Below are 20677 nucleotides of genomic sequence, written 5' to 3'. Positions count from 1 at the left end.
TTTCAATAATTTTCAAAGTTAAGGTGCTAATTCTTGTAATAATGTCGGGTTCCAATAATGTTGTAAGATAACTTTCAAAAACAAAATGTCATAGGAAAGAAAAGATTAAATGACTTACTATCTTTCTATTTAAGTGTTAGGTTAAAGATATTGATATTGAAAGTTGTAAGTAATTTTGGAGGGAAAAAAAATGCATTAGAATTAATATTTAATTTACATATTTTAAAATGATAACAAATTATTTTATAAAGTTTGTTTGATTGAGCTTGGTTGTATAAGTTTATTGGCACAATCGGTTGTCTAGCTTTTTGTACATATCCAGACACAAATTATCAAAAAAGTTTATACAACCGGCTGTATTGAGTCACCTTCACTTTGGTACAAAAACAAATTTTTTTGTCCAAGACATTGTCATTAAAGAGATTACAGGTCACACCTTTCTTTAGTCATATTTTGTACCCTAACCCCATTAGAATCTAAATCACAAAAAAAAATAGTTGAAAACTACTATACATGGCAAAGCTTTAAGACACACATGAACTATTGCTTTTTTTCTTTTGTCTCACTGTCCAAATTCCCCAAGTAACAAAAGGTGAATAAACTCACAGTGAGTCAGTGACCAGGTGTAGATCCATCCTTTTTCTGCTGGTTTAACTGGTTATCAGATTTTAACTGGTTATCACACCTATTTAACTGGTTATCAGATTTTATAGCTATGGCTACATGACCAGTAACCAAACTATGAGCCTGAGAAAACCAAAACCACCCTAGTAAGAGTTCTGCCAGTGCTGTTGCTGCTGCTGGGTTTGCTTTGAGGGCTGACCTTGCGAGCCACCGTCTCTAGGGTTTTGCTGTTAGTGGTCCATTGATATTCCGGTTTGTGACTGATAGTAGTTCGGGTAACCAAGCGATCCATACTGCTGCTGCTCCTGTTGCTGAGCTTGGCGAACCTGCTGACTTTGTTGTTGTGCTTGAAGGTTGTAGTACGTGTTGCCGGTGACGCCCGACATGGTTTGAGAGCCAGGTCCATGAAGCCACATAGGTAAATTTTCGTTCTGAGTTAAAACAATTTCACGTTTAGTGTCAAAACAAGGATCTTTTGCAAGTGTCAAAATGAGAAACAATTACCTGTTGTTGATGCTGCTGCTGCTGCTGCTGTTGTTGTTGCTGTTGTTGCTGCTGTTGTTGTTGTTGTTGTAGCTGCTGTTGTTGCTGCTGCTGAAGTGACAATAGATAGTTGTTCTGTTTGTACTGTAGACTCAGGACGTCTTCATAACTAAGTGTCGCCCCAGAAGGAGCGGCCTGTTGTTGTTGGTTAAGAAGGAAGTTTCCAGTTTCAACATTGCTTGAGTTCCCAAACACATAGGCAGAGGAGGAAGCAGGGGTAGTAGTTGTTGACTGAGGCAAATTACTGGCGGAAGTGTTGTTTTTATACTGTGGAAGCAAAGCAGCTAGTGACTGGTGGTATGAGTTGTTACCAGCATATGCTTGCTGAAAAGCCGATGGGATGTATGGGTAGCTCTGAGGTATCATAGGATAACCGATCATGTTGGCATAGTGAGTCAGAGGCAATGTGGGTTGAGAATATGGATTCATTGCGATTTGCTGAGGAAGAGCTGGTCCAGTAACAATATTGGCAACAGAAAAGTTCTGATGGCTTGATTGTGCTGTTGGAACACCACCACCACCTCTGAGTGCCTGCATGCAAGAAAATATAACCACAACACTGTGAATCAAACAACCTTGGTACACAATCTTGATGAACAACATCCAACTTTATATTTAAGAAAGAAATAAACCTTCATGACTTTTCATTAGAAAGACACTACATATATAATTGAACGAAATTGAAATCCTAATTTGCAAGTATTACTGCTTTGCATCAAGCGAACAAGAAAGTGGTCATGGGCACCGTTAACAAGAGATCCCTAGTTTCTTCTCACCGAGTTCACAACAAAATCCAAAAGAAAACAAAGATATATTCTTCGATTAAAAAAACATTCAGTCTACAGGTAAAGGGATCACCTCTGGCATGGAAATGCTTTGGCCACCTAGTGAGGTATCGTTGCTTCTTGACGGCATAGACTGTACGCCTGGGAAAGGGCTATACTGATGTTCAAGCTCCCTTGGACTCTGTACCAATAGAGCGTTTGGAATTGAGTTTGAATAATCTATCTTTGTTTTCTAGCATCATACAAAACTACCTTTTCGATGAACATTTGATCACCAAACCATACAAATACACTAATATGATATAATACAAGGTTCTCTTAAAAGCTACAAAAGAAAACCATAAGCAGCAAAACTTTGTGCACTTGGGATGTAGCTTACCATCACATTTGTTAATGAAGCAAGATTATGCATCTGATTAGTCATGCTTGTCTGTGAAGCATCAAATGCAGTATTAGGCTGCTGCTGCTTCACATTTTCATATGCATACTCAGGACCCGGCTGAGCAAATGAGTGCTGGTTCTCCTGGTGAGCAGTTTCAGGGTTTTCTGGCAACAAAACCTCTTGCTTAGATTCTGAGGAAACATCATAATTGTTGGCAGAAGACGCATGGACCATATGTCCATTGGACATGGTTCCTAGATGTTCATCTCCATAGAACTCGGTATTTCTGTGGACAAGACGACCGCTGGTTAGTATAAAGGAAATGGTCCCAGAAACTATTTGAAAAAGGAAAATCAGAAATAAGGGCATACCTAGCATCATCACGTTCAATCTGTGGAGCTACATTAGAAGCCTCTTCTAAGCTGTTGCTCAGAGGCCTTGATCCAAAGCCTCCGAAACTTCCAAAGCTTAACTGTGAGCACTCTTCTGTATGGAGTAGCAGATGATCAGGAATCAGGACAGCAGGTCTATCCTCATCATGAGAAGAGTATTGATCATGGTTCTCTATGCTCAAGTCTTGAAGGTTGGCAACAACAGGCGAAATTTCGTCTTCATCTGCAAAAGAATATAAACACAGTGAATAAGACAACATCAAGAGCAAACAAATATATAATCTAGTCAACCTTAATGTTAAATCTGAAAACAAAAGAATAGGCAAGATCCTTTTACTACCCCCGACGCCTAAAATTATCAAGTTGCAGAGACACATGGTTATTCATGACACACATCCAATGAGGTGTAATTTATCATCAAAAGAAAAATCACACAAGCATCTGCCAAAGTATGTGCAATTATGATAAGTATACAGCATTCTTCTGATAGACATGTTGTAAAAATACTTACCTTTCTGGTGCTCAACAGGGTTGTTCTGCGTTTGGTATCTGTGCGGATTATCATCATACTCAGATGAAACTACAGAGTCATCTTCCTCAGCTCCACCAGCTAAAGTGTCAGCTTGCACATGATCTCTTCCAAGATTCCCAAAGAGACAATTTTCTGCTAAATGTGTGTCTTCCAACTGGCCCTTCGGATGTTGATCTCTTCTACTGGATTGTAAATCTACTGCACCATTGCATATTTCTTCAGTTGGTGCCACTGATACAGAAGAAGTGCTAGCAGCCACTGGCTTCTCCATTGAGGGCCATTCATCTTTCACAGGTACATGCTGATTTGCAGCAATTCCATGCTCCTGAATTACCTCAGAACGCATATCGACATTTTTCTGAGAGTTTGTTGTCTGGTTATGAGGTCTACCCATCTTCACAATGTCAGCCATAGACATCTGACCTGAAGCTCCAAACCATCCTGTTTGATGTCCAGTAACAGAATGTGATGATGATAATTCACCCCCCGAGGTGCCCATTGGCGTTTTACTGTCTTTAGCAACAGAATCACTGCAAAATATATACAACATACATGAGCAACCTGGAACACAAATGTACAGATGAACAAAACTATAATTCTCAAAGATGCAGAAGTAGGAAAACTAAATCATGGAAAAGTGAAAAAATATGGCAAAGTAAGGTCTTGACACCTTTTCAGTAGAGGTACAAGATTATGTCAAAAATACTCTATATACTAGTACTTCTTTTGTATCAAATCAAATATATTTACTTTGTTAAAACTTATATTTCTATCAAATCAAACATCAACTGTACATGGAAGATTGCTTAGCATCAGCACAACACTTTCAAACATCATGACTCGAGATGGTACACTAAGATTATTCTGTACTTCTACCACTGAGCCATAAGCCACCTAAATAGTTCTTCAAACCATTCAGAGTCAGAATCAATTAAGGCTCTGTTTATTAGTGTAGCCACTCTGCAGTAGTTGGTCTGAAAGCCTACTAACTAAATCCTACCAACGCAATCTTTCATATATGGGTCGAGAAGTCCACAATCAAGTATTCATTTAGAGCAGGCTACCGACTTGTACAGTTGCATTCAACTTGTAAGAAATAAAAAGAAAAAAGAGAACACAGGATAGTATCAGAATCCATTAGAGCAGTACAAGAAAGTTTGTTTTCATAAACACACAGTTGCTAATCCTAATCAGATTCATTTCTTAGTGCCTCAAGGCCCTCAACTATGGGGTTTGTTGTGCCACAAGCTAATTCTACTGCAGAGGAGTATCTGGTGCTGCTTGTTTTCAGAGGCCATTTCTCTGCCAAATATGAAGGAGGGAACAAGAAAACTAGCATCTCTTCAGAGAAATATCATCCTTCTTATAAGACAAAGCAGCTACAGAATATTCTTGAGGCACTAAACCAGCATATAAACTTATTTGTGTATGTGTTTTTCGGACAGTCCTAAGGTATATTCTTCTCTTGGTTTATTAATGGATTTTGATACAACCATATGCTCTTAATTACGCTTGCTGCATCATGCAGCTATGCAGACAAGAAAGATGAAATGATCATTCAAAGGAAAACCTGTGTGGTATCTGATGGTGGCTCGATATACCAGATGTAGAAGAATAAGAACCTGCATTAGACTGTATCCCGCTCTCCCTCTTGTTTGTAGTTTTTACTTGGACGCTTCCTGACTCTGAACAATAGAAACATGAGAACAGGGATGCACGTCTAGTATTAAGTAAGTTTTATTGATATATAGAATTCTAAAGCCAAAAAAGTCAGAACCACCTCTAGAGCTGAAAGGGGTAGCTCCACTCCGTCCAGTATAACGATCAGAACCACCTCTACTACCACGGTTGTAAGTGTTATTATAGCCTCGTGACCGGGAATCCGGTATATCCCTAATCTGAAAAGCAAGTAAACATATAAACTCTTCAACAGTACAATAAAATGAAATAAAAACTACCCTAAAACCTAAAAAATAGCTAGGATCAAGTATTCTGGGAGTGAGCATAACGCTTGCAAACAGAGGTGCAGCAAACTGGTATTTTCAAATTTGAAATGCCAACACAGGACTAGAAAAGAACATAGGATCGTTACCTCTTTCTTCTTCTCTTTTTTGCTCTTCACCTCGTGAAAAGGATCTGAATAGTGAAAAGAATAAGAATCAGAATCATGAAAAAGACATTAGCTTATCAATTCAACGAAGACTAAAATGTTGGAAAGACAGAAACTTTCGTTTGTATTTAGCTATAAACCCCCAAATCCAACCGTAATAAGATAACAAACTTCTCAAGTAACAAACCAGTTTTGTAGAGCGTTCAAAGCAAGATCTCCATAGAAGAGATACAAAACCCTGAACCATCTCCGATACCCAATTCACCCTAAACTAGCTCAAAAATGGAGTAAAAAGAAAAGAAAAAAAAAGGAGAAACCTTGGGAGAGGAGGCGAGTGACGGCTTCATTAGGGTCCATGTTACAGTCCTTGAGGACGGCATAGATCTCAGCCTCAGGGCAGTTTACAATTGCTTTCAAACTTTGAACCATCTTCTTCGACACAGACGGGATATCAGAAATCCCGTTTGAGCTTTTCCTGACTCCGACACTGCTCCTACCACCATTATCGCCGACGATGATCTTGTTGCCGCTCATTTTCTCCGTCGTGAGCTCAATCACTCACACTCTCTCTCCCTCCCTAATCAGATCTGAAGAAGAAAATCGAAACCGCTCTTTTTGTCTTCACTGTTTGTGAAAATAATAAAAATGAGAAGACGACCAAAGAGGAGACAAGACGAAGATGACGACCACCAAGTACAGTAAAAGGTTTTAAGCAGAAACGAAACGAAACAACAAAAAGTGTTTTTTTTCTTTAACTGGTGAATCGTTACAAGACTTTTTACTTACTGTCATAATCATTTTTGTGTTCGAATTCAATATTGATAACAGAGAGTATTGATAACAACTAATCACATCTTCTAGCCTATGAGAACCAAAAGAACTGCCTTTGTTCTTACTCTTAGCCTATGATTACTGATAAGAATCTATATCACTATCTTCTCCATACCCATTCGAGATCACCTCATCGTAAAACCTCTAGTTTTTGTGTGTGTAGCATGAAAGAAACTTAACAATGTGGTCCGTGCACCAACTCATTTTAGTATTTTACTATCCCTCCCTGAGTAGAAAACTCATTTTCTGATACATTATGATTTGTTGTTTTTTAATTATAAAATTGATGGATAGAATTTTTTTTTTTTTGGTATATCAACTCAAGTCAAGCTTTTTGTAAGAAACACATGGGCCTCATCATCAATCAATCAACAAGAGAAAGAGGCCCATAATAAACCCAAACGGCGTCGTTTTATTTGATGTGAAACCCTAAACTCAGAGCATGCTTATTTGATGTGTATATAAATGGTGAGGAGGCTTCACATTAAACCTTAAAACCACTTGCGTTTATAAGATGTACATGTACCTTTACCCAGTTTAAGGTTTTTTCTTCCGTACTTCTGTCTCAGTACCGTCATTGGTCTGCTTTAGTCTTTTGTCCTTTTAATTTAGCTTATGTTGGACGAATCAAAAAAGTGATGATATGTAATTGTCGCCCCAGTCTTATTTGCATTCATTACGATGAATTCAATATGGTGATTGACTTCATTATCTGACTTTTGAGTTTTCTCGTTTCTTTTTTCCTCTAGTAGTCACATCAATTTTTTTAAAAAACTAGGAGAAGAGGAATGAGGATAATTATCCAAAGTCTATAAATCTGAACCAATAGTGTTGAATCAATGACATGCACTACCATCTGACCTCTTCTTCTTTACCCAACTTATTAAATATCCATCTTTGAGGTAATATTGCATAATAATAATGCCTTTGGTATCTGATGTCCAAAGTTATAAATGTAGTTGGACATTTCGTAATTCAGGCCATAAATTGAACTTTAAAAAACAGGTTTTGCGACACTGGTAGCTTTATCATAATAATAAGCTAACTGTTACTGTACCCCTGTTTATATATCCCATCCCAAATCTTTGGTTTTACTCTTTTAAGTTGTGCCTTATTTTGATTAGAATTTAGAAGTCAGTATCATTACCAAGAATCTTATTTCTAAGTAATATCCTGTCTTAATGGTAGTTATATAAAGATCATTTTGCACAAACACCTCATGGTCAATACGAATAATCAAGATTGAGCAGTTTTCACACTATTGACAACCTTAACAACAACAAAAAGAACTCTGACAAGACGCAAGATGGACCAAAAATAACCTATCATTTGGCAGCATAATCGTGAACCTGGCTACTATAAAAACCAAGAAGCAGATGAACAAAGGTAGTGCGAACTCTAATAATGGCTCATCTTAGTTATAAACTTTGACAAAACAAGCTAACAATTAAAGAGCATGATTCATCTGAAATTAATGCAGAAAATTAAAATACCAAAGTTGGTGAAAAACTTAAATTAGTCGTTATGACTTATGAGCATCACAAACACACAAACTCCTTATAAAATCAACTAACTAAATTTTAGATTTTAAAGGTGGAAATTAGAATAGGCAAAAAAAAAAAATCGATAAATATAAGATTAAAAAAAGAAACGGGTCCTAATTGTAAAAGTTAGCAAAACAGTGAAAAAACCCCCAAAGATCCGAGGGACCTAATTGCAAAATTAGAAAACAGAGGATCTCTCGGAAAAAAAAACCTTAAACCCTACTCAATTCGGCGCGACGGCCTTCTTCTTCTTTACTCACTTGTCTATGTACTTGTGGGGAGCAGTTTTGTAATTAAGATTCTCGCTCGGGTAGTAGTGATATGGAGATCGATTTGGGAGCTAACGCCTTCGGTATCGACTTCCATCCATCGCAAAATCTAGTGGCTGCTGGTCTCATCGATGGCCACTTGCATCTGTAAAAGCCCCTTCTCTTTTCCCTCTTCCTTAGTTTTTCCAGTTCACAAGAATCAGAGAGACCAATCATGTAAATTCTCCAACTTTACTTTTTCTTTTGCAGATACCGATACGACTCAGATTCTTCACTTGTCAGGTATTAAAAAAAAAAAGCTCCTTTTTTATCTGCAAAGTTTGTGTCTTTCATTGTGGGTCTTAAGGGAATCGCTGAATTTGTGTAGGGAACGTAAAGTTCGTGCACATAAGGAGTCTTGCAGAGCTGTTCGTTTCATTGATGATGGCCAAAGTTTGTTTCTTTAACCTTCGTATCGAACTATTTGAGCTCATATCTTAGCAATGCTTGAGTTCTGCTTTAAATTACATGTTTTTTTTTTTTTGGTGGGGGTTTTAGGAGTTGTCACTGCTTCAGCTGATTGCTCCATTCTAGCTACTGATGTGGAGACTGGTACTAGTGTTGCTCATCTTGAGAATGCTCACGAGTATGCATTTCCCTTTCGTTTCTTATATTGGATACATTTTTAGCTGACTGGTAATTGAGAATTTTTCGCATTGGTCTTGTAGGGATGCTATTAATACTTTGATTAATGTTACTGAGACAACTATCGCTTCAGGAGATGATAATGGCTGCGTTAAGGTCTGTTTCATTCCCTTTTCGTCTTTATTCCAACTACTCTGATGGTCTCTCTATAATTTTTTTGTGAGAGAAGAATTAGGATTTGTGGTCCTTAGTATTGTAGTTGTGTGTGTGTTTGTGTCTTCAGCCTCAAGAATTTTAGTATTCTCTGTCTAAAGTTTTTTGGGCAATTCATTTGGGGCATTTACTCTTTTGGAGTGAAATTACGTGCTTGTGTTATAAATCATAACTTATGATAATGTATGTTCATCTCCTCAGGTTTGGGATACGAGACAGCGCTCGTGCTCTCATGAGTTTAATGCACATGAGGATTACATTAGTGACATGACTTTTGCATCTGATTCAATGAAACTAGTGGCAACAAGGTTTGGATTTTTTGTAGTCATCTGATTCAGTTAAGCTAGTGTCTTTTGAGTTTTCATATAAGACTTTTCTGCTTATATCATTTATTTTTGTTTCTTTGACACTGTTTAGTGGAGATGGGACTCTGTCCGTCTGTAATCTCAGAACTAGTAAGCTCCAATCTCAGTCTGAATTTTCTGAAGATGAACTACTTTCTGTTGTTATAATGAAGGTAATTCCATTATATTCCTGTGTAATTTATTCACTAATATATCTTATCAAACAGAAAAGTATTTGTAGCTATGATGCGTCATCCCAAGCTCTTCTCTCTTCACATCGTTTCCACTTATCTAATGTATGTGTTATCGTTTGCTTCTTACCTGATTGATTTCAGAATGGCCGTAAAGTTATCAGTGGAACTCAGAATGGTAATCTCTTGTTGTATTCATGGGGATTTTTCAAGGATTGCAGGTAAGTCATATATCTCTAACACTACCTACGTTGATGGTTTAAGGCTTTGGAAACTTGTTTGTATCAAAACCTAACTGTCTGAAACGTTTGTCTTATCTACAGCGATCGGTTTGTTGATCTATCTCCAAATTCAGTTGATACTCTATTAAAGGTGAGATGATAATACACTTTTTTAAAGCATATGGTCACTGTAGCTTTAGAGGCCCTTTTACTGATGGAAGCCTTGTGGATTTTTATGCTGTAGCTTGATGAGGATAGAGTTATCACTGGATGTGATAATGGAATACTTAGGTAACAGAAAAAAACTCTGCTTCCATGGGAGAAAGCTCTTTACTCTTTATCTTTACTTTACTCAGTCAAGTTTTATATACATTTTTTTTCTTCTGTAGCCTCGTTGGAATACTGCCCAACAGAATCATACAGCCTATTGGGGCTCACGACTTCCCTATTGAAGATCTCGGTATGTAGGATTCTATTCTCTATGTCTAAGAACATTTTCTCTTTTTTTGACTATTGTACTCGGTCTTGAACGAACCTCTAATTTTTGTTTCTGTTAAAATCTCTCTTGCAGCTCTCTCACATGATAACAAGTTTCTCGCTAGCACAGCTCATGATAGTATGCTGAAGGTATTATTTATCCTCTCTAAACTCGAGCCCTTATCAGTTATGATTTACATGTTTGTGTTTTTGGTGATGAAGTTGTGGAACCTAGAAGAGATTCTACAAGGTTCTAATGGGAACTCGGGGAACGCATCTGGAGCTGCAGGAGACAGTGACAGTGACAACGATGGGATGGACCTTGACAATGATCTTCCCAAGTCTTCCAAAGGTAAACTAAAGAGAAACCTGCAGAACTTTTTGGAACATCTTAAACATTTCCTTGAGATAAAATGTTCTGATCTCGAGTGTTTCTTGCTTTACAGGCACCAATAGGAAAACAAAAAGTAAATCGAATACTCTGGACTCTACAAATAATTTCTTCGCAGACTTGTAGATTTTGTTTCAGATTCAGTTTGGAAAGTATACCAGTTTCATACTTGGGATTGTCTACTTGATTCTGACAGTATTGTTAAGGACCGACTTCATCTTTTCTCAGTGATCTCTTTACTATTACTACTAGTATTTATTCATTACTGTAAGACTATGAAACTCCATAGAGAATTATATTTATGTGGCAATCCTTACAAGAGGAGCCTCCAAGTATAACTTTACATATTTAACATCATCGAATAACTTTTGAAGAAGTAACGCAGCAGTACATTCAATCATAATCCTATATTAGTAGTATATATCTTGAACATTTGATAACTATAACAAAGAAGAAAGTGACAGCAAAACATTATTTTCTTTCATGAGAACAACGCAAAAGTTATCTTGAATAAATATTTTTATACCTAATTGATAAGCAATCTTACTATGTTCTAGAGTTTTATGTATACAACTTTTCTCAATGCCAATGGATACAAATATTAAACCATCAAAAGGAACAATTAATTTGAACCATCACCTCCACGCAAGATGATATGATTAAGGCGAGAGCAAGCGATTACAATAGAATCAATTGCGGAATCTGCATTACACAAATCCAACTGCATCAAGAAAATGGGTCAACTCAATAGTAGGAACCTCCTCGGCCCCGGAAACTAGCTAAGAGGATTGAATGTTTAATTTCTTCATCAGAAAATAGAGAAGATGGTCAAGGAGAAACAAAACCATATAATAAGTAAGAAGTAATCTTACGTAAACAAACATTTAGCATGCAGATTTAGTAGTATACTAGTAGTACATATCTACAATCAATTGAGAAAATTTATTAGTAAAATTGAAATTACAATGTTTCGGAAAATAATAAGCTTCAAAGAATAGTGATTAAACTCTGGAAATAACAAAGAGGAAGCGCACTAGTGTGATACAAAAATTCGTGAGCAATTTCATAAGATTTGGTTTTGGGATCTAGTGTTAGCAATGGATCTCCAGTTAAAGGTTCACAAAACAATAACTTGTCCTTGTCCACAACTCCTAGTGGTGTGAGTGAGAATCTGTGCTTCCCTAACCAAGAGGAAGTTATATTGAGATCTATGGAATATATTTCATTCCATGTCCCCCGGTCTGAATCAAACGACCATATCACTTGTTTGGGCCACATTTTTTCGGATACGCACAAACGATCATCAAGGTTGCACATGACCAAGTCTCTATTAGAGTGGTGGTGGTGATGGAGAAAGGGAGCTTTAGACATGACTTGGAAAGTTTCGGTATGAAGATCGAAAGACAAGACATTGGCCGTTTCACCCTCAGTGAGCCAATGAAGTGACCCATCTACATATATAGGATCTTGATAAGGAAGAATCGGATAGGGGGACGCAGGGACAACGTACCTCCAAGCATTGGTGGTAAAATCGAAAACTTCACAAATAGTAGTGCTGTTGTCATCGTTGTAAAGGCCGCCAAATTCAGCAGAGTTATATAAGCAAACTGGCTTGAATGTGCCATTGGTTTTGTCTTTACCGAACCCAAGATTAGCCCATGGAGTTGAACTGACCCTGTCTTCATGATATCTGAGTCGTTGATAGGTAGAAAGAGGGAAAGTTCGATGCCATCGAGTGGTGGGATTGGCAACAATATTTGGAACGTTGGCATCGTGGAGGCATATCAGACCGTCACAGCTACTCTTGCAAACATTGTACAAGCGTTTTTTTGCCCAAGGAGTAGGGATCTTAACAGAAACTGATGATCCCACTACCAACGTTCTCATATCTTCAAACACTGTATCAAATAGATATGAATGATCACATACAGATACGAAAAGAACATCTGGATTACCTGATTGCCTACGATTCATCAGCTGTCTTTCTTGGAAAGCACGGCACTGGATTGTGGATTTCCATTGTTTCGATACAGACTTGAACTTGAGCAAGGATTTCACGTCAAGTCTCTCCAGGATAAGCTCCACAACATCATTGGGTAGCAAGTCCATGTTATCTCTCTGTCTTTGAATCTGAATGATGAAGAGAAGGGAGTCAAGACAGTCAATGTATCCCTTTATTTATACACAAAATCATCCCAATCCAACTAGTAAACTGAAAAGAAAAAAAAGGAAACCGAATATATTTTTGTTATTTAGACTAAATATATTCAGTTTTGGTTTGGTTCGTTTTTTGATAAATTATTTTTTAATAGAACTTGATTAACTCATTTCAGTTACTCTAAATTCAGGTTCCGTTTGGGTTTTGGTTCAGATAATTCGGTATAGAAATTTTAATACCGTTTTGGATCCTTATAAATTTTGATTTGACTTTTGATAATTGAATTCCGGTTTGCTTTGGATCGGTTTGGTAATTGTATCAACCTTAGTTAGTTCCGGTTACGTTTACGTTTGGTTGATATTCTGTTCCGGTTACGTTTGGTTGTAAATAAAATTACGAATATAACTATAAGCTTTGCTGATAAAAGACCTGAGATGTCCGCATGAAGTGTAGAAGATGAGTCTTATTCATAAACGATAGCTTTACAAAGATATATATAGTTGTACAGAAAGAACATTCTAGACTAAAGAGTATAAACAGAACATTCTATATATAGCATGATACGGAATATTGAGTAATGAAGAGCATATCGCTTGCGTATCAAGGTGTATCCTTAACATGCCCCCTCAAGATGGAGGGCCGGGAGACACTCCAATCTTGTGACGTAAGTGAATGAACGGTGCACGTGTAAGTGGCTTTGTCAAGGCATCGGCGAGCTGATCCTTGGTGTTAACGTGACATACACGAAGCTGTCCTTGCTGAATCTGGCCTCTAACGAAATGATAATCTAAAGCAAGGTGCTTCATGCGGGAGTGAAAAACGGGGTTTGCACAGAGGAAGGTGGCACCGACGTTATCACAGTAAACTGTCGGTATGACACGGATATAGACACCCAGCTCGGTTAAGAGATTACAAATCCAACGAAATTCTGCAGAGGTATTGGCAATAGCTCTGTATTCGGCTTCAGTGGAAGAGCGAGCAACCGTTTTCTGCTTCTTTGCGGACCAGGAGACAGGATGAGTACCCATGTAAACAATATAGGCGTTTGTTGAAACATAGTCATCCCTGTCGCCTGCCCAATCAGCATCGGAGTAAGCATGGAGAGCAAGGTTATTCTTGGCAGCAAAGAAAAGACCATGAGTTGTTGTTCCCGCTAGATAACGAAGTACCCGTTTTGCAGCTTGCCAGTGTTCTTGAGTTGGGCGGTGCATAAATTGAGACAAGCGGTTGACGGCATAGCTGATATCGAGCCTTGTAAATGAAAGATATTGTAAGCTGCCAACAAGACTGCGATAGTCAGTTCCATCGGGAAGAGGAGAACCGGACTTGAGAGTAAGCTTCGGAGAAGAGGCCATCGGAGTTGCAACGGGTTTGGCATAGAGCATGTTGTAACGCTGAAGTAAGTCGATGATATACTTGCGCTGACAAAGATGCAAACCTTTAGCAGTGCGATGAGCTTCAATGCCGAGAAAGTAATTAAGCTCCTCTGGATCCTTGACGGAGAATCGATCAGCAAGGGAGTGAAGAACTCGTTGAATTGAGGAATTGTCATTACCAGTGATGAGAATATCGTCGACGTATACTAAGAGATAGACAAACGTCTTGCCGCGTCGGAGGATGAACAGAGAGGTGTTGGCCAGAGAATTTTGAAACCCATCACTAAGAAGACAGGACCGTAATTCTGTGTACCAGGCACGCGGAGCTTGCTTGAGTCCATAGATTGCTTTGTGAAGGCGACACACATAGGACGGGTGGTCGCTGTCAACGAAACCCGACGGTTGTTCCATGTAGACTTCCTCATTGAGAGTCCCCTGTAAAAACGCGTTATTGACATCTAATTGAAGAACCGGCCATGAAGAGCTCACAGCGACATCAAGAACCAAACGGAGAGTTGTTGCCTTTATCACATGACTGAAGGTCTCAGTGTAGTCACGACCATACTGTTGGTTGTATCCCTTGGCAACAAGCCGAGCTTTGCACCTGCCAAGTTTCCCAGTTGGTAAAAATTTATTCTTATAAACCCACTTACAGCCGACTACATTGTGGTTTGGTGGTCGCGGAACTAGAGACATGGTTTGATTGCGGGCAAAGGCGTCAATCTCGCCAGACATAGCTTCCCTCCAAATCTTGTCTTTCATCGCATGGTTCACGGTTAGAGGCTCGGTGGGATAGGGAGAGGATAATGCAGCGGAAAGGTTGAGTTTGGATTTTGGTTTAACAATGTTGTTTTTACGTCTGGTCTGCATAGGATGGTTATTTTGAATCGGTGGTGGAGGAACGATAATTGGATTAGGTTCGGGGGAGGGAGATTGAGAGGTCGATGGAGTAGGAGATGTCGAGGAAGGAGATGATGGAGATGGACTACGAACAGAGTGAGTAGGTGAAATGTTATTGGGCTCTAGGGGTGAAATAGGGTTAGGATTTGGGCCTGGAGTTCGTGATGAGCTGGGCCTGATGTTATCGGATTCTGCAATGACACTAGGTGAGTTAGGAGAACTTACCGTGGCTGTGGAATCGATTTCCAGCGATGTATTCCGGTGAGGAGCGGAGCTCGACGGTCCAGGTGTAGACTCCGGCGGCGAGACGAGTGGCGGCAGGGAGAACGGAATGACGTCAACAGAAGGTGGAGCTGGAGAGGAGGAGGAAAGAGGCGATTCAGGGGAGGAGACACGAGTTGATTTGAACGGGAACCGGGTTTCTTCAAATTTAACGTGACGAGATACATAAACACGGCCAGTGCTAGGTTGAAGACAGAGGTAGGCACTCTGGGTGAGAGAGTAACCCAAGAACACACATGGAGTTGATCTGTGCTCAAGCTTATGAGATGTGTATGGTCGTAACCAGGGGAAGCAGAGACAACCAAACACTCTCAGCTTGGATAGTTCGGAGATGAACCAAACAACCGCTGGAACGGAGACTCCATGGCAATGACCGGTATTGGAAGCCGATTAATGAGATAGACGGCAGCGGAAAAAGCATACGGCCAATAAGTGTTGGGAAGACCACCATGTGTGAGAAGCGAGAGGCCAGTTTCAACCACGTGACGGTGCTTTCTTTCAGAAAGTCCATTGTGCTCCGGCGTGTGCGGTGGTGAGGTGAAATGAGAGATACCCGAGCTTGACAGAAACTGTTTGAGGGCCACAAACTCCCCACCATTGTCTGAATATAAGGTGCCAATCCTTGTTCCAAACTTGTTTTCCACGAGGGCTTTGAAGGGGATGAATGTTTCACGAACTTGGGATTTGGTTTTAAGCGGATATAACCAGGTATAGCGAGTGTAGTGATCGATTAGAATTAGATAATATTTGTAGTTGTCTAGTGACACAATAGGAGAAGTCCAGACATCGGAAAAAATTATACTCAAGGGGTCGAGTGGATGTGATAGAAGTGTTTGAGAAAGGAAGCTTGTGGCTTTTATTAATAGAGAAATCAGAACAAAACAAATGTTGAGAAGAAGTTTCAGAGTAAGGTAATGAGAATTTAGAGACTAGAGATTTGAGAATAGGTGAAGAAGGGTGGCCTAAGCGATGGTGCCAGTCCACTAAGGATGGTTTTGAGGATGTTGAAGCAAAGAAAGCGGAGAGAGTTGTTGGTGAAGCCGGCCACTCGTAAACCTCGTCTCTAGTTTTGCCTTGGAGTAACAGGGCCCCCGAGCTCAGATCCTTCACCTGAAAGGAAGCAGGAAAGAATGCCACAGACACTTTATTATCATTGCATAGCCGATAAACAGAGATTAAGTTTTTGTAGATATGAGGAACACAAAGAACTCGATTTAACAGTAGCTTTTGAGAGGGAGATAGAGAGGGTAGAGATAGTGAACCAGTGTGAGAGATCTGGAGACCGGAACCATCACCAATAAGAATAGAGTCATCACCATGATACGGCTGGTGAGTCGCAAGGTGATGGACATCACTAGTCATGTGATGAGACGCACCACTGTCCAGGAGCCATGGATTGGTTGAGGGTGGAGCAGTGAGTGCGAGATTGGCACGAGGTTGCCATGGACGAGAGGGCGTGGGAAGAAGACCCGTGGACGACGCGACTTGATGAAGCTGAGGGCAGCGTTTGGCACTATGACCGAAGATACCACACAGCTGACACTTGCCTTGATAACCACCAGCAGAGCGATTGTCTTGACGCGGCGAGGAATAGGTATTGGATGACCTATTGTTCCATTGTTGATGATTACGCTGATTGGACTTGTGTGGATGAGTACGAGAGCGAGAGGTGGCGAGATTGGCAGTGAGAGGAATAGAGGTAGGTGCGACAGTAGCAGCGGTCAACAACTGAGCTTCTTTGTTGAGAAGTTTTTCATGAACTTCGGTGAGTTTGGGAGAGACCTCACGACCTTTAACCTGATCAACAACAGAGCGGTAGTCTTCAGGAAGACCACGGAGAACTGCCTCTATTTGCTCATCGAGATCAAATGGCTTACCGAGGAGAGCCAACTTGTCAAAACGAGTGGTTAATCCTTGCATATACTCATCGATCGTTTTATCACCTTTGGAGAATTGTTGCAGTTGAAGGCGTAACTGTTGAATGTGACCCTTGCTGGGTTTAGCAAAAATGTCAGCAACGGTTCTCCACATCTCAGCAGCAGTTTTGGTGGTTGTAACAAGAGGTTGCACCGACGGAGAAAGAGTGCCGAGAAGACCACTGTAGATCAACTTGTCATGTCTCTTCCACTTGAGAAAATCAGGATTCGGAATGGTGGCATCATTGGAGACAATTGTCGGAGCCGGAGAAGCAGTGGAACCATCAACATATCCGGCTAAGTCATACCCATCAAGCAGAGAGTGGATCTGTAGGCTCCAAGTGATGTAGTTAAGGGAGGTAAGCTTAATAACATTGCTCATGTTGATGTTAAGAAAGCTTTGGGTGGAATCAATGACTTCAGCGGTGTTAGACATGGAGACAAGAGAGGAGAAAACGCAAAACAGAGAGAAAGAGAGAAAAGTAGAAAGAGAGAGAGAGAGAAGAAGAAGGAAGGACTCGGGGAGATGGAAAAAAAAAAATTCAGAGATCTTTTAACACCGCTATGATACCATGTAGAAGATGAGTCTTATTCATAAACGATAGCTTTACAAAGATATATATAGTTGTACAGAAAGAACATTCTAGACTAAAGAGTATAAACAGAACATTCTATATACAGCATGATACGGAATATTGAGTAATGAAGAGCATATCGCTTGCGTATCAAGGTGTATCCTTAACATGAAGAATATGTTATTGTTAATCAAATGGTTATGTACATGTGTAATCTAAGTGAACACATGTGACATCTCCTTTGGTTTAAGTCTATAAGTTTATTATTTTTGTATAAGAATGTGCTCCATACATTAATGTTTCCCAACATTTGTATGTTCTTTGACTAAATGACTAAGAGTCATATAAATTATATACTATGCGTAACATTACGCATTCGAAATGATTTTAAGATCACCAAGAAATAATTTTAAGTTTATAAAGTGCCTAAAGGCAATTCGTTAATAATATATAGGATCCATATTTATTTGTTATGTTATGTATATTAATTTTTAGCAAGCAATTCGTTTTTAAATTTCAGATTTTGCAAAGCTCAGAGGTACAATGAGTCAATGACTTTGGAGAATCTCTTAAGTCTTACCTTTCCATGTAGTTAAATGTTTATGCAGTGTACATAGGATTATAACAAAGATGTGTGCTAAGCAATTGTACGTGCTAGTGTCACTTTCCCAACCTGGCCTGAATCAATTTAAACTTAACATTGAGATAAACTCTGGTCTTTGAATGGAGTTTGCAAAAAAAAAAAATAGAAAAGAAAACGGAAAAGCTGCTTATATAATTACTACAAGGACTCTCCAGTGGTTTCAGTAGAAGGTTTCATATTCCTTGTATGTCACGTAACCAGCAAAAATTAAGCAGTACTCTCTCTCTGTCCTACTCTGTAACAGTGATACACTGATCCTTATGATTCAAACCCGAAAACGAAAAACTTACAGAGTGCATAAACGATTTGGTGAGATGAAACCACAGATTCCAAGTGGCTTGCTGCTTCAACATACTTCCAGAAAGACTCACCCCAACACTTGTTCATCTCTCCATTCACTTTCGCCCAGAAGATAGTCTCAGATCTCTTCTTCATTGGCAAACTCTGTTTTGCTTTATGTTTCAATTTTAGAGATCGTCCCTTCATCAGAGAACCAATGGTCTTTTCCACATATTTCACATCCATAACGCATTGAAGAAGCTCAGAAGTTACTGCATTCAACTCTCCTTTTGTCAAGGAAAGATTCGTCGCCAGTAATTGTAAGCGACAGAGTGCATGAGCAAGTCGGTCAAGTAGCTCAAGTCCGATTCTATCTTCTTCAGGTTCAGGAATGCTCAGATCACTTGGATTATCTTTCCCGCTCTCCTCCATAACAACACATTCGGCGAACTCTTCAGACTTGTAGAGCAAAAAATCGAACAAATACATCACCGCGGATCGTTTCTTGAAAGAGCTCTCAAATATCAAATTCCTAAGCCACAACTGTTTCTCTCTCTCGCTTTCATGAACACGCAATAGAGTGATCTTGATGAGGGCATGGGATAACTTAAATCCAAGAGAGACCACTTCGTCTTTAGCCTCTGCAAAGCCCCATCTTATTGAAGAAGATGATGTTTCTTCTTCCAAAGCCTCCTGGAAACTGGACTCAATCTTCGATGCATTATTCAATATCATCTTAACAGCTAATTCTTGATCGCATTTGAATCTCCTTCCTCTGCGTTCTACAGTTTCTCGCACGAGTTTCCAACTCTTTCCGTCATCATCAACATCAAGACCCGTTAAACGAGATTCTCTGTTTCCAAGAGGCATAAGATTCATCAGTTGCATCAGCTTTATCACCTCTTCCTCTGAAGAACGTGTTTCTTCTTCTTGTACGAAGACTTGGGATGATCTTTCGAAACTCTCAATGGCTTTCTCCTCCATCTTTCTTCGACCACTCAACAGCAGGGATTCATAGGCTGTCTCTAAGAATATCTTCAAGATATTAATCTCTATGTCATCCTTCAACGCATTAAGGAGAGTCTCCGGCGGTAACTCAGATTCCTCTTTCTCTGTGCAGTAAAATGTTTTCGTCGGACTGGGACCATTCTTCACCATTGTTATGCGTAGGAAAACAAGATGCTGATAGAAGAAAAGAAAAAAATATGAGTTGCGGGAGAGAGAACAAAGAAGCAAAAGAGCCAGAAAGAAAAGAAACTTAAATGAGCAGAGGAACCTTTATAATGATTCTTTTTAGAGTAGCCCAAAAAGCTTATTATAAATTTATTTAGCAGAAGCTTATTATTTAGCAATAATTATTTAACAAAAGCTAATTATCAGATCATAGACAAGAGTCCAATGATAAAACAGACTGCAAAAATTTTATAAGAAGATGAAAGAGACTGCAAAAAATTTATAAGAACAAAACAAGTATACATTTTAAGAGATCTTATGTTCTAGAGTTTTACGTATACAACATCTCTCAATGAATTTGATAAGGCCTGAAAGAACCAACTTTACTGAAAACTATATTCAAGTGATGCTTTACTTTTTCTTTCTGAAAAGTTTAAGCGATTGCAGATTTGATTGTCTCAGTTTCTGCAGGACGCCACCATGACTTTTGAATGGAAAGCAAGCCTTCATTATCTTTGGACTGTGTCACTTTAACGTTCCATTTCATGGATTTCACCATTTTCTCAACTTCTCCTATTGTTTCCATGTCGTCTCTAATGATGAAAGTTCCCTGTGGCCTAAGAATTCGATCAACTTCAGCCATTACCGACACCAAGTTGCACCTGTAATGCAAAAGAAGAAAACGGTTTGATTCATCAAATCATATCAGATCATCAAGCTCTGCATTTGAGAGAGAATAAAAAGAATCGGTGATGCTATCTACCTCTTCCTCAGGGTAGAGAAAAGATGATCGGCATGGAGAAGGTCATAAGTTCTGGGATAAGTGTTGAATGATTCACACCAGTCATGATAGATTCCAAATAAACCACGTTCATATATGATCGGCAGTGTATCTGGCGCGT

At 39.2% G+C, this 20677-nt stretch overlaps 5 protein-coding genes across 6 annotated transcripts in view; 1 reads left to right on the top strand and 4 right to left on the bottom strand.

Moving 5' to 3' along the window:
• LOC104786138 (probable serine/threonine-protein kinase yakA) lies at nt 356-6211 on the bottom strand. Of its 2 annotated transcripts, XM_019245776.1 has the most exons (10): nt 5686-6211; nt 5351-5394; nt 5039-5156; nt 4829-4943; nt 3238-3788; nt 2706-2949; nt 2332-2620; nt 2026-2133; nt 1129-1698; nt 356-1055 (listed from the first exon to the last, which is right to left on the bottom strand). In XM_019245776.1, exons 1-10 carry the CDS (start codon nt 5900-5902, stop codon nt 855-857), a joined length of 2457 nt encoding a protein of 818 aa, XP_019101321.1. In that variant the 5' UTR covers nt 5903-6211; the 3' UTR covers nt 356-854. The 2 variants fall into 2 exon arrangements, with proteins under 2 accessions (XP_019101321.1, XP_019101322.1); XM_019245777.1 differs by lacking the exons at nt 5039-5156; nt 5351-5394; nt 5686-6211 and having other exon boundaries at nt 4881-4943.
• LOC104786137 (WD repeat-containing protein 55) lies at nt 7960-10785 on the top strand. The gene is made up of 14 exons (XM_010511474.2): nt 7960-8159; nt 8262-8294; nt 8380-8444; nt 8550-8637; nt 8720-8792; nt 9051-9157; nt 9267-9366; nt 9529-9605; nt 9708-9756; nt 9850-9896; nt 9995-10065; nt 10177-10232; nt 10305-10434; nt 10529-10785. Exons 1-14 carry the CDS (start codon nt 8065-8067, stop codon nt 10597-10599), a joined length of 1062 nt encoding a protein of 353 aa, XP_010509776.1. The 5' UTR covers nt 7960-8064; the 3' UTR covers nt 10600-10785.
• LOC104789001 (F-box protein At2g34280) lies at nt 11461-12582 on the bottom strand. The gene has a single exon (XM_019245563.1). The coding sequence runs from the start codon at nt 12580-12582 to the stop codon at nt 11461-11463; it is 1122 nt and encodes a 373-aa protein (XP_019101108.1).
• Nucleotides 18482-19760, bottom strand: LOC104788999. Its single transcript, XM_010514755.2, has one exon. It carries the CDS (start codon nt 19758-19760, stop codon nt 18582-18584), a length of 1179 nt encoding a protein of 392 aa, XP_010513057.1. The 3' UTR covers nt 18482-18581.
• Nucleotides 20005-20677, bottom strand: part of LOC104786135 (probable methyltransferase PMT25) — a 5526-nt gene continuing 4853 nt past the window's right edge. The window contains exon 9 of the mRNA XM_010511471.2: nt 20005-20437. Coding sequence (XP_010509773.1) covers nt 20209-20437 — 229 coding nt within the window. The 3' untranslated portion in view covers nt 20005-20208. The remainder of the gene's footprint in view (nt 20438-20677) is intronic.

This window comes from Camelina sativa, chromosome 5 (assembly GCF_000633955.1).
Source record: "Camelina sativa cultivar DH55 chromosome 5, Cs, whole genome shotgun sequence".
Taxonomy (NCBI): Eukaryota; Viridiplantae; Streptophyta; class Magnoliopsida; order Brassicales; family Brassicaceae; genus Camelina; species Camelina sativa.
The sequence above is the reverse complement of the archived record's forward strand: the minus strand, read 5'-3'. Positions and strand labels throughout refer to the sequence as shown.

Bases quoted from the DNA above. Each gene is read 5' to 3' on its own strand.
- LOC104786138 (XM_019245776.1), bottom strand. From the start codon at position 5,902: ATGAGCGGCAACAAGATCATCGTCGGCGATAATGGTGGTAGGAGCAGT. The intron at 2,950-3,237 runs GTAAGTATTTTT...ATTCTTTTGCAG, and splicing joins CCCTGTTGAGCACCAGAAAG to ATGAAGACGAAATTTCGCCT. The intron at 1,699-2,025 runs GTGATCCCTTTA...TCTTGCATGCAG, and splicing joins AAAGCATTTCCATGCCAGAG to GCACTCAGAGGTGGTGGTGG.
- LOC104786137 (XM_010511474.2), top strand. From the start codon at position 8,065: ATGGAGATCGATTTGGGAGCTAACGCCTTCGGTATCGACTTCCATCCA. The intron at 9,367-9,528 runs GTAATTCCATTA...GATTGATTTCAG, and splicing joins TTTCTGTTGTTATAATGAAG to AATGGCCGTAAAGTTATCAG. The intron at 9,606-9,707 runs GTAAGTCATATA...TCTTATCTACAG, and splicing joins GGATTTTTCAAGGATTGCAG to CGATCGGTTTGTTGATCTAT.
- LOC104789001 (XM_019245563.1), bottom strand. From the start codon at position 12,582: ATGGACTTGCTACCCAATGATGTTGTGGAGCTTATCCTGGAGAGACTT.
- LOC104788999 (XM_010514755.2), bottom strand. From the start codon at position 19,760: ATGGTGAAGAATGGTCCCAGTCCGACGAAAACATTTTACTGCACAGAG.